General features: G+C 47.7%; 1 protein-coding gene across 3 annotated transcripts in view; it reads right to left on the reverse strand.

Moving 5' to 3' along the window:
- The window catches only part of DLEC1 (DLEC1 cilia and flagella associated protein), a 122,612-nt gene extending 108,793 nt beyond the window's left edge, over positions 1 to 13,819 (reverse strand). Inside the window, exons 1-3 of one of the 3 annotated variants that reach the window (XM_083189100.1) lie at positions 13,739 to 13,819; positions 8,278 to 8,393; positions 2,891 to 3,031 (exon numbers count right to left, since the gene is read on the reverse strand). In XM_083189100.1, the coding sequence (XP_083045226.1) occupies positions 2,891 to 3,031; positions 8,278 to 8,364 (228 nt within the window). In that variant the 5' untranslated portion in view covers positions 8,365 to 8,393; positions 13,739 to 13,819. Of the gene's footprint in view, positions 1 to 2,890; positions 3,032 to 8,277; positions 8,394 to 13,231; positions 13,362 to 13,738 lie in introns of those variants that run through there. The other 2 variants (XM_083189102.1, XM_083189101.1) reach the window with 2 other exon arrangements.
- Positions 13,820 to 14,244: the final 425 nt, after the last annotated feature.

The raw sequence follows: 14,244 nt of genomic DNA on the forward strand, positions 1-14,244 counted from the left end.
AACATTTACACCATAATGTCCATTACTAGTTAAGTTACACGCTATTATGTCCATTATGTATTATGCCAAACACCATAATGCCTATTAAAAATTATGCTACATAAGTGCTGCTTATCTACATGCTCATTGCCAAGGGTTCCATGCTCATTGCCAGAGGTTCCATGCTTGTTGCCATGTGGGATTACATGCTCATTGTCAAGGGGGAATACATGCTAGCGGTAAACGGGGACAGCTGCCGCCAGGCAGAAGTGATAGCCACTGACAGTGGCAGAGCCTGGCTGTATTCAGAGCACTGCAGTTCCTGGCTATTTGAAAAAATACCCCTTTCACACCAGAAAATGCATTCCCAGGTTGGCCCCTTTTACACCAGCCTAGTCCCTGCATTTTCTGGTGTGAGGGGGAGAGAAAACCACCCCTCCACCCCTTTAACCAGTTCTCTAATTTAACCGGCTATATCTTCGGAACCAACTGACCCATTTACATAAGACAAGTATCATATTGAAGAACTTTTGAGTGGGCTTTGAATGATTTTGGTCCAGTGAAACTGGAACGTTTGGTTCCAGAGTAATCTGCCCTCAAAGAACATGAACAGCCAAGAAATTACATTTCAAAAATAAAAAAAATTAGTTTACATGCAATATCTCTGAAACCAATTGACCAATATGGACGAGCCTGGTATCATTTTGAAGGCCCATTTTGGAATGGAATGGGATCAACCACAAGCTTCTGCGATGCCAGGGGGGGAACTGGCATCCGCCGGAACCAGGTGGGGGGTCGGAATTGACGTGTCCCATATTATCCTATGGGGAAAAAAACGATACAGCTTTGCCAGGCGATATCTCCGGTTTCAGGGGGGCTAGAGACACGGGGCTGGGCTCGTTGGAAAGCCCTGGTCCTCAGCTACAAAATTAATGACAGGAGGGTACGTGCCCGGGTGCCCCCCCCCCCCCTGAATCCGCCACTGCTCCACTGTAAAAGGATCCATTAACAATACTACAGGCCTCCATACACTTTGACCTCTTTTAACCGAATTCTGATGGATCGGGCCAAAGTGGCCAAATCGGAGGTGTTTGATATCCCCTTAGATCCAATGCGCAGTCCTGTGAGGATCAGATCGAAGTCAGACCTGCTGCATGTCTTACCTCCGACTTGGTGGCAGTGGGGAATGGGATCGCATTCAATATATCATATGCAGAAGGACCGCATACAAAACATCTTATCTGATCCTGCCACCGGGGAAGCTCCCGGGTGGTTCAAGGGACATTGTATGTGACTTCTCCCCTCTGAGATTGTGAGGGCCTTTATACACTCTGGGGCAGATGTATTAAGCCTTAACAAGAGATAAATGCAAGGGTGAAAAAGAGAGATAAATGTCCAGCCAATCATCTCCTTACTGACTTTTTTCAAACACAGCCTGTAACATGGTTTTCTTTCTGGTAGTGCTGCGCTTTGCTCCTTGGGGTTTGTGTGGGTGAAAATGAATGGATGATTGCTGAGTGGTTTATGCAATGCGTTTTATTTGAACAAGGTGCAGGTTTATACAAGGTGCATACAATGTGGATACAAAGTATCGGTATCCCTGTTACATAACGTGCAGTTGTGATTATATAATAAAAAAAGGGGGGTTAATACAATAATGCGTAAATAGTGCGAGAGTGGCAGTGGTGACCGTTGTTTTATGTCACCTGATGGTGAGACAGGTAGCGGCGTCCCGCTTGCCTGTTCCCTGGGTATCCTCGATATCCTTAAATCGGTGGTGGTAAGTGGCAGAAAAGTTCCTGAGTCCTTGGGTGCCCAGGTGTGCCTTTGTCGGTGGGGGTAAGGTTGTGGTGGGGGTACAGCCAGAGGGGAGCCGGCGATGTTCTTAGGTCTCCTTGTGTGTTCTCCTGACAGGTGTTTTCTGGTCAGTGTTTGCAGGTGAATGGAGCGTCCGGGCAGGGAGGTTCGTTATGGCCGGTCTGGACTCACCGTGTGTCGCTTCCCCGCGGGTGGGTCTCCCCGTTGAAGGCTGGATTGTGTCCTGCCTTCCCCGGTGTAACTCGCCGTGGGTACCGCTAACGTGGTGTGTCTGGCGGGGGTCGCGGGCGGGTGATGCTTTTGATCGCAGCCCGCCGCCCGTAGTTTCCCGCCAACGGACCTGTCAATACTCACCTTCCCTGGATCCGTCTTCTGGTTCGGCGTGCTTGGCTTGCTGCGTGCCGGACCGGCGGGCGTCTTGGTTCCTGGCTTGTCTGTGCTGTACGCTGCGATGTTCCTTCTGCTGTGCCGGTGGGATTGCACAGTGCAGTTGCGCACAGGTCTGTGATGGCGGATGGCGGAGGTGATGGGGATATCGGGGATGCCTCTCCTGGTTGCTGTCAATCTCGTGGGTGCTTATTGCTGTGTGTGCTCCAACGCGTTTCGGCCTACTGGCCTTCTTCTTGGGAGCGCGCCACCCCAGTGCGCAGGACCCACCCCAAGAAAACCATACAGCCTGTAACATGACAGTAAGGAGGTGATTGGCTGGACATTTATCTCTCTTTATCACCCTTGCATTTATCTCTTGTTAAGGCTTAATACATCTGCCCCTCTATGTCATCCCAAATAGAAGTTAATATACAGTATGTTGATTTTTCTAACTCTGATCACAGTGAAAATGCTCTTGAAATAATGCATGACAAAAACAAAAATAGATAGAGGTAATAAAAGTAGAGGTAAGGGACACAAGAGAACCAACCATAGGTCACCTGAACCCAGGCACTGACAGGCTGGACCACATAGGGTCCAGGAGGCCAATAATATGAACAACTACAAGCGGATGATTGTCTATGACACATCATTTTTCTGTGCTGATTTGCCAATACCAACAGCTATGATAGTGCGCGTCGTCAGCCTCAGTGTGCAGTCTTACCTGCTGGAGATCCTCCACAAATTTCTTATGATAAGGGTTGTCTCCTCCCTTAGACCGGATCAGGTTGGCCCCTGTATCTTTACCAATGACTTCTCCGGTGTAAACATTTTTAAAAAGGCTTGTTAACAAATGAGAGATATCCTGAAAACAATAAAAACATTGATAAAACTAGACAATTATCTGTTAAAGTTTTAAAAAGATACTGGTAACAGTGGCTGTCAATATGCCGGTGCAAGCAAACAGAAGTAAATTAAAGTGAGGCTGAAGATAAAAGATATGGCTGCCAGTGACAGCTTCCTATTTTGGGGGTGACTTCCTGGCAAACTAAGGGATAGAGTGTAAGGAATGTCACATGGTGCTAAGCCTCTTTATCCCACGGTTCCATTTCTACCAAGAGGATGTGAGAGAAATAAAGTTACAATATATTTAATCCCACAATACATCAATGACAGGGTTGCCGACTTTTACAGTCTCCTCTCCGGGAGAACCCCGGAGAGGAGACTGTCAGCATCACTTCTGGGGGCGGGGCCTGATGGAGACATCATCAGTCCCTGCCCCCAGTGATGCAAATCCCGCAATATGTGGGTCTCCCATGAGGGGGCGGAGCTAAATATGACGATTTGCATATTTAGCTCTGCCCCTTCTGCTGAAACACCGCGAATCGCGGCAATTTAAAGCTTCTGCCCCCAGGTAACTGAGGGGGGGGGGGGGGTGGGGGGGGGGACCGCTGGAATCCGGGAGGGTTTCCTACCTTTCCGGGGGGCCGGGAGGGGGACCCGATTTTCGGAATCCTCCCGGCCATTCCAGGAGGGTTGGCAAACCTGATCAATGATTTGGAACAAACATACTTCCTGTGAGAGTACAGGAAATACACCTACGGTACTTGTTTCCTAGCACGGCCACAATCGCGGGCATCAGGTGTCATTTTTAGTGGTATACGACGCGACCGACGCGATGCCCCCGATTTTCCCATTGAAATGCATTGAAAAAAGTCAAAATCGCGTCGGTCGCGTCGTATGCGGCTAAAAAAGGCTTAAATGGTCCAGATGCGATGCCCTCGATTTCCCCATAGGAAACAATGTTAAATGGCTCAATGTACCCGCGATGCCCCCGATTTCCCATAGGGAACAATGTTAAATGCCTCAATTTCACCAAATCATCATAGGGAACAATGGTAAATGGGCCAGAAAGCCCCAAAAACACCCCAGAACAGTGAAATGTCCCCCCAAAAGTAGTTTACGCCACCCCACGATCAACGCGAACCCGAAGCGTGGCGAGCGCGCGAGGGGCGGCGGTACGCGTCCTCCGACCTTTTCATACCCCCACTATCCACGTCGGCGTGGAGTTGAGAATAGAATAGTGCGGCGAGCGCAGCGAGCCACCGAGCCCGAAGCATGGCGAGCCCGGCGAGGGGACGTGGATACCTTCACAGGTAAATGGGTCCCTTCGCGGGCTTCACAGGTATCCGCGTCCCCTCGCGGGGCTCGCTGCACTCGCCACACTTCAGGCTCGGTGGCTTGCTGCGCTCGCCACACTATTCTATTCTCAACTCCACGCCGACGTGGATAGTGGGGGTATGAAAAGGTCGGAGGATGCGTACCGCCGCCCCTCGCGGGCTCGCTGCGCTCGCCACGCTTCGGGTTCGCGTTGATCGTGGGGTGGCGTAAAATACTTTTGGGGGGAGATTTCACTGTTCAGGGGTGTTTTGGGGGTTTATGGACCATTTAACATTGTTCCCTATGATGATTTGGGTAAATTGACCCATTTAACATTGTTTCCTATGGGAAATCGGGGGCATCGCGGCTAAATTGAGGCATTTAACATTGTTCCCTATGGGGAAATCGCGGGCATTGCGTCGCGACCATCGCACCCGATTTTTTAGTGCATGCGATGGCCGCGATGCCCCCGATTTTTCCTCACGATGCCCACGATCATGATCGTTGTGGCCATGCTAGGAAACAAGTACCACACCTACATTATGGGCCCGATTCAGAACTGCTCACTAGGCTGCATATATTCACTGGCTAGCAAGCAGGTTAACGCCACCCTGCCAAGCGCACGTCCCCCTGCCGCTTGCTGAATCCCTTGCTATGCTTACACATGCGCCTTGCAGGCGGCCGCACAGAGGTAAAATCATTCGTTACTCACCAGTGAATGATTTATCCTCTGTTTGCAGATAACAGTAAGCCAAGACTTACTATAACGTCATCCGCCCACCCTGAGCAAGCAGGGGCATGCCTCTGCGCGCTGGGGTCCACCCAGTGTTTATATGGGCGTGCCCACTGTTTTAGTGGGTACGCCTATGAAACGCTGGGTGCCCACCCCAGAACGCCTAACCTCCCCCACTTCTCATACTAAATCCAAAAGAATATACTAGAAGGTTAATTGGCTCCCAACAAATGAACACTATAATGAATGTGTGCTTGTACATATGGTAGGGAATATAGATTGTAAGCTCCAGAGACGGCCCTAGCCTAAATGATGCCCTAGGCAAGATTTTGGCTGGTGCCCCCTAGCACTGCCACTAGTTCCGCCTCTGACCCTGCTCCCCTTTCCCAGCACCATCAACCCTCATCATAGCAGTCATCATTTTGATGCTCCTACCGCAATATTTTAAATAGAAACAGTGCACACATTCGGTGCGCAGCCCAAACAGGGGTGTGTTCTTGCTGGGAAGGGGCATGGCCACCCAATAGTACCCCCAATTCACATTATATCATGCGATGGTGTCCCTTATTCATGTTACATCACACAGTAGTACCACTTTGCCTTATATACATTACTCCTCACATTATTCACATTATACCCTTAGAAAAAAATCCTGAGAAAATATTGTATTTTAAGCACTTCCATGGCCACACTGCAACCCAGCACAAAGCAGTGTGTGCTGGGCAGAGGAGAAGAGCTGCAGCTGCTGCTGTCACTTGGGCCCCCACTGGGCCCTTCCATCAGACTTTGGCCTGGGTAATTTGTACCCCCATCCCTTTCTCTCGGCACCCCTGATAATACCACACAGTAATGCCCCTTACGCATGACACACATTATTAATGTCCTTATAATCATAATGCCCCTTACACATTATGCCAACCTTTATTAATGCCCTTCATACACATAATGACACACATAATGCCCCTTACACATATGTTGCACATTAATAATGCCCTTATACACATGACACACATAATGCCCATTACACATATGTTGCACAAATTAATAATGCCCTTATACACATAACACACATAATGCATGTTACACATATGTCGCACACATATGTCGCACATTATTAATGCATTTATACATGACACACATAATGCCCATTACACATATGGGTACTCTTTACCTAGCACGGCGCCCACGATCTTGATCGTGGGCATCGTGAGGTAAAAAATCGCGTCGGTCGCGTCGTGTGCGGGCTAAAGGTGCCCGGACGCGACGCGATGCTCCCGATTTCCCATTGAAAACCATGTTAAATATGGAAATCGTGTCGGTCGCGTCGCGGCCGGCTATAAATGTGCACACGATGGCCACGACGCGATGCCCACGATTTCCCATAGGAATCAATGTTAAAAGGCCCGATGGACACGATTTTCATGTTAAATGGCTCAATGGACCCGATTTTACCATAGGAAACAATGTTAAATGGGCCTTACAGCCCAAATAGGCACAATTAACCCTTAAATGTCCCCCCAAATTTTTTAACGCCACCCCACGATCCACGCCAACCCGAAGCGTGGCGAGCGCAGCGAGCCCGCGAGGGGCGGCGGTACGCGTCCTCCGACCTTTTCATGCCCTACTATCCACGTCGGCGTGGAGTTGAGAATAGAATAGTGTGGCGAGCGCAGCGAGCCACCGAGCCCGAAGCGTGGCGAGCGCAGCGAGCCCCGCGAGGGGACGCGGATACCTTCACAGTTATACGCGTCCCCTCGCGGACTTCACAGGTGTCCGCGTCGCCACGGACACCTGTGAAGCCCGCGAGGGGACGCGTATAACTGTGAAGGTATCCGCGTCCCCTCGCGGGGCTCACTGCGCTCGCCACGCTTCGGGCTCGGTGGCTCGCTGCGCTCGCCACACTATTCTATTCTCAACTCCACGCCGACGTGGATAGTAGGGCATGAAAAGGTCGGAGGACGCGTACCGCCGCCCCTCGCGGGCTCGCTGCGCTCGCCACGCTTCGGGTTGGCGTGGATCGTGGGGTGGCGTTAAAAAATTTGGGGGGACATTTAAGGGTTAATTGTGCCTATTTGGGCTCTAAGGCCCATTTAACATTGATTCCTATGTGGAAATCGTGGGCATTGAGGCATTTGACATAAAAATCGTGTCCATCGGGCCTTTTAACATAGATTCCTATGGCAAATCGGGGGCATCGCGTCGCGGCCATCGTGTGCACATTTATGGCCGGCCGCGACGCGACCGACGCGATTTCCATGTTTAACATGGGTTTCAATGGGAAATCGTGAGCATCGCGTCGGTCGCGTCGCGGGCAGGCATAAATGTACCCGCGATGCCCGCGATGGGCGCCGTGCTAGGTAAAGAGTACCCACATATGGTATGTTGCACATTATTAATGCCCTTATACACATGACACACATAATGCCTATTACACATAAGTTGCACATTATTAATGCCCTTATACACGACACACATAATGCCTGTTACACATATGTCGCACATTATTAATGCATTTATACATGACACACATAATGCCCCTTACACATATGCTGAACACTATTGCACAACCAACCTACCCGCAGACAGCACTCGCACAGCCGCTAACACTATGACCTCTGCCTCTGCTTGGATACAGATGTTTCCTCATACATCTTGCCTCAATAGGCCATGCAGCTCCTGGCCAGTTCTGCTAACGTTGGGTGCCATTTTTTTGCTGAAAATTCATCTTATTTGCATTGTTATGACCAGCACACACAAGGAGCTTCCGATGATTAAAATGATATGCAGCATGCCTATATTCTGTGTGCGACTGTGGCTGTACCTGCATACGGAATGCTATGTTACAGTGATTTCCATGAATACACTATTTCATATGCAGATACAGCCTCACTCACACACAGAATATAGGCATGCTGCATATCATTTTAAACAGCAGAAGCTTCTGCTGCCCCTAGGCATTCCAAATGCCCTAGGCACTTGCCTAGTCTGCCTATGCCTAGGGCCGGCTCTGGTAAGCTCCACTAGGGCAGGGACTGATGTGATTGTTCAACTATACTCTGTAAAGTGCTGCGGAATATGTGTGCGCTATATAAATAACTGGTAATAAATAAATAATAATAGGCACTTGAACATTTTCAGACCCAGACCCATGATGCCCTTTCCGGCCATACAGTATGTATGTAGCATTTACTCCATGTTAATATACTGTATTACTTTACCTGCGTCTTTTGAGAGGATGGTCTTGGCCTATACATAGCAGGGTCAGGGGAAAGTGTGGCTCTGTGGAGAATCTCATCTGTAGACATCTTCCCTTTACTGTCACTATCTGACAGTTCTAGAGAGAAAAAAACAAGGGTATGAAATAACAGTATTGCTTGTCAGTTTGTGGACACTGGGGAGTCAACAAATATTTTAAAATACCACAATGGGGCTATAGAAGAGAGGTCAGTTATGTGCGGACATGAGCTGTCAGGAACAAGGGCTATTTTCTTAAGTGTGAGTGGGTTCTACCATTATACAGTGTCACAGCTATACAGTGCCACAGTGGGATCTGCAATTGTCCTCCATTCTCCACAAGGGTAAACAATTAGGCTGATCTGCAATGCCCTCAACCAACACTGGATGATGACCACCACAACTACCACTATGAAAGACAATTACCCCACCCTCATAAGTAAAATCATGCCCATAGGTAGTAGGGATAAATGCACAGTAATGACAGGTACATACAGTCACATTCACCACCAATGAGGAAGAAAGGGGAGAGGTAAAGCGGGGCAGCCTTAACACCTATGCGACTTGTGTGGGATTGTATTATCAGATGCAAGATACATGTGTGGCAGCACTGTGGATATGAGAAAAGGTACAGAAAGATGGGTGTGGTATAGGGTTCCGACAGTTGGGATCCCGACAGTCATTAGCCCGACGTTGGGATCCTGACTGGCGGGACCCAGACAGCATGGTGAGCGCAACTAAGCCCCTTAGGGCACGGTGGCTCGCTACACAAGCCACCTATTCTATTCTCCCTCTATGGGGGGTCGTGGACCCCCATGAGGGAAAATAGCCGGTGGCCGTCGGGAACCTGGCTGTCAGTGTTTTGACAGTCGGGATCTCGACATCAGGTAAATGCCTGTCGGGACCCCGTCTGGCAACCCAGAAAGATATAGAAGACTTTAACTAAAGAGAAACGCTGAGCAGTATACAGTGTCCTAACAGAGGAGAAGCATCAAGGACACAGAGAAGACAGATAACAGTTACTGGTTAAAAACATAAAAAAATTAAACAGGTCTTATGTATTAGCTGCATGAACAAGCAATTTAGGGGTTAATTTGCTAGAAGGGAGTTCTTTTTCAACGGCTTCATCTGGTACCAGATGATTGTGCTCAAGGCGGGGAAATGCATTGTATGAGCAATCAACCACTACTGGCCGAGGATACTCTAAACTAGGTACCTCAATCCAGATAAGGCTGCAGAAAGGACAAAGTACCAGCAGCCGGGATATGACCGTGGAAGGTGAGACTGATACCCTGGAGGGCGGTTTTCTGCACTTTGGCCATTATTATTCAACCAGAGGCTAGAGACCTTATTCTGGTTGACTCACAAGGCTGCAAATTTCAAAGCCTTGCGAGTCCCCCAGACGCCGCCCGCCCTCCCCTCGCACGTCGCCAGCTCCCGCACAGCTGCGGATTTGCATAATCATCCATTTGCAGCCTTGGGTGCGGGGGAGAAATCATTTGATGGGGATGTGTCTTTGTGACACATCTCCTCGCATGTCCGACTGATGGAGAAATCTGTCGATGGTCAAATGATTCTTCGGGCCACGCAAAGATAAGTCAGTGGAGACTGACTTATATTTGCCTATGCCTGCCCAAAGAAATGCACGTCAGCCGCTTGCCCCCCGGCCCACCTCATCCTGTCCGCAATCTCATGGGAACGCCCAGCGTTTTCATGGGGATGCCCATGAAACGCTGGGCGTTCCCATGGGCAGCACCCTGGACCGCCACCCCAAGTCCCCCGCCTGCACTGTCCCATGTGAATGGATTGGCAACTATGCAAATCGCTGAGTCCGTTCATCCTGGGACCCTGCACATGTACATACATTAGTATGCACATGCGCAGACTGAACACATCACTCCCCTGTGCAAACGCACGGGGGAGCAAATCATTCAGAATTACACCCCCCCCCCCCCCTAGTCACATGGGCAATTACCCCCGGCTTTGACTCCCTAACCCTTTTCATACTTGGCTGAGATGGGACTGGATTACAAATGGAGTTGTGACATCACCAACAGTACAGAAAATGCTAATCAGTGAAGTTAGTGGCTGGAATGTTCAGCAAATAAGTGCCCAAGCGGTTTGGTGCATCTGAATTCCTGTATTTTTTATTACTTAAAAATAAATGTGAAGGCTATTTTAACTGAGTATGAATTGTTCTATATTTTTGTAAAACAAGTAATCCTTGCAGTAAAACATGCCCTTTTAACCCTTGGAGTGTCAAGTGAATTTGTCAAAATATGTGTGCAAACATTTTTATTCATGATAATGACCTGTAATATTTACCTTATATAGGAATTATAATCTCTTTTACACAACATTTTTTATTTGAATTTATATAACAAATGTGAGCGACGCTGACATTTTTAGCCGATATTCTGAACATCTCTCACAGAGATGATGGCACTCAAAGGGTTAAGCGCTGCTCCTGCTGTTCTTATGTATACGAATAAATACTGTAGGTGTGTTTTTCACACTGGTGACCAATCAGATGCAGTCATTATTAGCAGCTTTGCAGTCATCACTATTAACTTTACACTTAAACCAGGGTCAGAGGTGACACAACTTAGAACCCTTTAGAAGGCTCAGTTAAGGCCCATACACACTGGGCGACTTTGAGCTGAAAGCCGCTCAAAACAGCCACCCAGTGCGTATGCCCCAGCGATGAATGGTGAGCACTGCTGCGCGCTGCCACATCATCACTGGGAAAGCCGCTCATCTGCTGGTAATATCAGCAGATGAGCGGCTTTGAGGACAGCTTTGCATAGCTCTGCGCTATGCAAAGCCGCCCTCTCCCCTCAGTCGGCACCGGGCAGGGGGAAAGCCGTTCTGTGGTAGATTTATTAAGCTTGGTGAAGTGATAATGTGGCTGGTACTTTATCACCGGTCAATCAGCTCCTAAATGTAAAGTTACAGGTTTGGTTTGAAAAATGACAGTTAGCTGATTGGCCGGTTATAAAGACCAGACACGTTATCACTTCACCAAGCTTAATAAATGTACCCCACAGTGTGTATGCAGTGAGCGTCTTTCCCCCAGCGATGAACGCTATCATCGCTGTCCATACATGCTGGGCATAGTCACCCAGTGTGTATGGACCTTTGGAGACTGCACATCCAGAACAGGCCTTAATTTAATTTTGTTGCGACTGCTCACACGCTGAAGTCGCATTTCCACCCACTTCCATTTCAGCTACAGACTCTGTCTTATATGCAGAAAAAGGACATAGAAAGCATAAAGACACACATTGTAAAACATTGAAAGTAATTCACAGTAATTAACATCAAGTAAAAAACTGCCACCAATGAGCACTAGATGGCAGTGTTACTAAGCAGATGATGGTGAGCAATGCCAATGGATTCCAAGAAGAAGAAACAGAGGGGCAGATGTATTAAGCCTGGTGAAGAGATAAAGTGGAGATAAAGTGGAAGGAGATAACACACCAGCCAATCAGCAGTGTTTGAAATATGACAGTTGGAAGTTGATTGGTTGGTGCGTTATCTCCTTCCACTTTTTCTCCAGTTATCTCTTCGCCAGGCTTAATACATCTGCTCCAAAGAATGTTTTACTTAAAGTGAATGGAAGCCATAACAATGCAGGACAATATAGACAAATCATCCAAATGCTATACGAATCAGGGATACGCAGTAAGCGGAGGCAGTGCGTCCCCTGTAATTTTGTTTAAAATAATACAAAGAATATACGGTACTTGTTTCCTAGCACGGCGCCCATCGCATCGTATACCATAACACTTAATATGGTATACGATGCGATGCGACGCGATATTGTACAATAAAATATCGCATTGTATGCCATACAATGGCATACGATGCGATGGTATACGATTTTTTATTGTACAAGCACCCTGATGGGTCCTTACAATGTTAAATGGCCCCCCATTGTCAACGCCACCCCCAGGATCAACTCCAACCCGAAGCGTGGTGAGCGCTGCAAGCCCGCGAGGGGTGGCGGAACGCATCCTCCGACCTTTTCATACCCCCACTATCTTCATCGGTGTGGAGTTGATTTTAGATAGTGTGGCGAGCGCAGTGAGTTTGTGCTTCGGGTTTGCATTGATAGTGGAGGTGGCGTGGGGGTGCATTTAACATTGTAAGCACCCATCAGGGTGCTTGTACAATTAAAAAACAAATCGCATGCATCGTATGTGGCTATATGACATACGATGCGATCAGATGCCCTACGATGGACATCGGGGGCGCCGTGCTAGGAAACAAGTACCGAATATACTTATGACACATATTCTGTGTCATAAGTATTTTCTTTTTTATTATTTTTGCAATTTGTAATATTTAAATTAGTTTGGGAGGCACCGATAAGTGTGCCTCCCAAACAAGTGAAGGGAATGAAGCGCCGGGGGAGGAGGGGGGGGGGGGTGTGTGTTAGGGCTAAGCCGTGGGCTAGAAAAGCCCATTCAAAATAATGGCCAAAGCGGCACTTATAGAAGTGTTTAATTGACAGGGGCTGCTGTGATTGGACAAAAGATACAGCTGCTGTCCAATCACAGCAGCCCCTGTCAATTAGTTTCCAGAAGTAAAAACCAGAGACTACCGAAGTAGCCAAATGGGCACTGGCAGCTACTGAAGGGACTGAGTAGATCCCTGAAATAAGGCGCAAAGGAGAGGAGAAAAAGTATCTCTAAACCAGTGAAGAGTTTTAGGATAAAAATAACATTTAATGGTACACATACAATCACAAAAAAAATTATAATAAAAACATGTATATGTTGCCCTCAAAAAGCCACTGGCATTGTTGAATAAATCAGGATCCGCTCCTATAATTACCACCAAGATGATGTGAAAATGGAGGAAAGGACCATTCAGGTCACAAGAAATGGTGCATTTTCCATATAAGTTCAAGCTGTTTAAGGTAGGTATATTTACCAATGCAGTTCACCAGGGGATTTGTATATCCTGTTAGGATTGCATTTGTAGCAATAACCTCCTTTGGTGGTGAAGATGATGCAAAAGTCCACTGAAGATCTGGATAATGTGGAACAGTCCTCCAAGGAAGGGCGGCTGGTTGGATTCCAATAAAGTGCAAGGTGCATAAAGTGGCAGGTGGGTGCAGGTGGGTGCACAGCTCCTTTGGATCATGTCCATAGGAGGTTAACAACACATACTGTAGTGGCTCACTTCTGCTTCTTACAATGCACCTACTACTGTATGTGTGCAAGTGATGCAGCAATGAATGCACAGGTAACATGGGAATATAAGCAGTGTAACTGGGTATTGCATCCTGTCCTGTGTATAACAGAAGTAGTAGATGTGCTGAATTGCAATCGTTTTCTAGGATGTTACTATAGAAAGCATGGTAAGGAGATTAAACGTTATAAGGAGGTATTTACTAAACGTTCCGTGTCCGAATAAATAGTTACTATAGCTACTTACATGACTGGAATACTTCCTGAGAGAAATTATGCAGATAAAGACGGATTCTGCAGTGTCTGCACCGCGTCCCTGGGGTTGTTATAGTAACCGGGGGCGGAATAACAAGGTGACCGAATCCAAGAAACCAAAGCTCGCCACCTAGTGGTATGTCAGTGTAAGCGCTGCAGTGCTTTTATAGAGAGACCAAACATGTACTAGTCATGTGTGTACTGTGTACCCTGTGCTAGCACTGCTGCTGTAACATCACATTCATGATAAACTCTTTTTTAGATTAAATAAGGGAAGAGGGTAAAAGCATAAGTAAATGGATTGAAAAAGCCGTAAACCATGTAAAGAGTATTAGAAAAGCCGAAATCATAGTAAATGCATTGAAAAATACGGAAACCATGTAAAGCAGGGGTGGGGAACCTTTTTTGTGCAAAGGGCCAATTGTATGGTGGAAAAATCCTTCGGGGGCTATATGTAAAAATGTCTCTTACAAATTGTCCTGCTGCAGCCGTCCCACG

Source organism: Crinia signifera, chromosome 5 (assembly GCF_055691185.1).
Source record: "Crinia signifera chromosome 5, ASM5569118v1, whole genome shotgun sequence".
In the NCBI taxonomy this organism is placed as follows: Eukaryota; Metazoa; Chordata; class Amphibia; order Anura; family Myobatrachidae; genus Crinia; species Crinia signifera.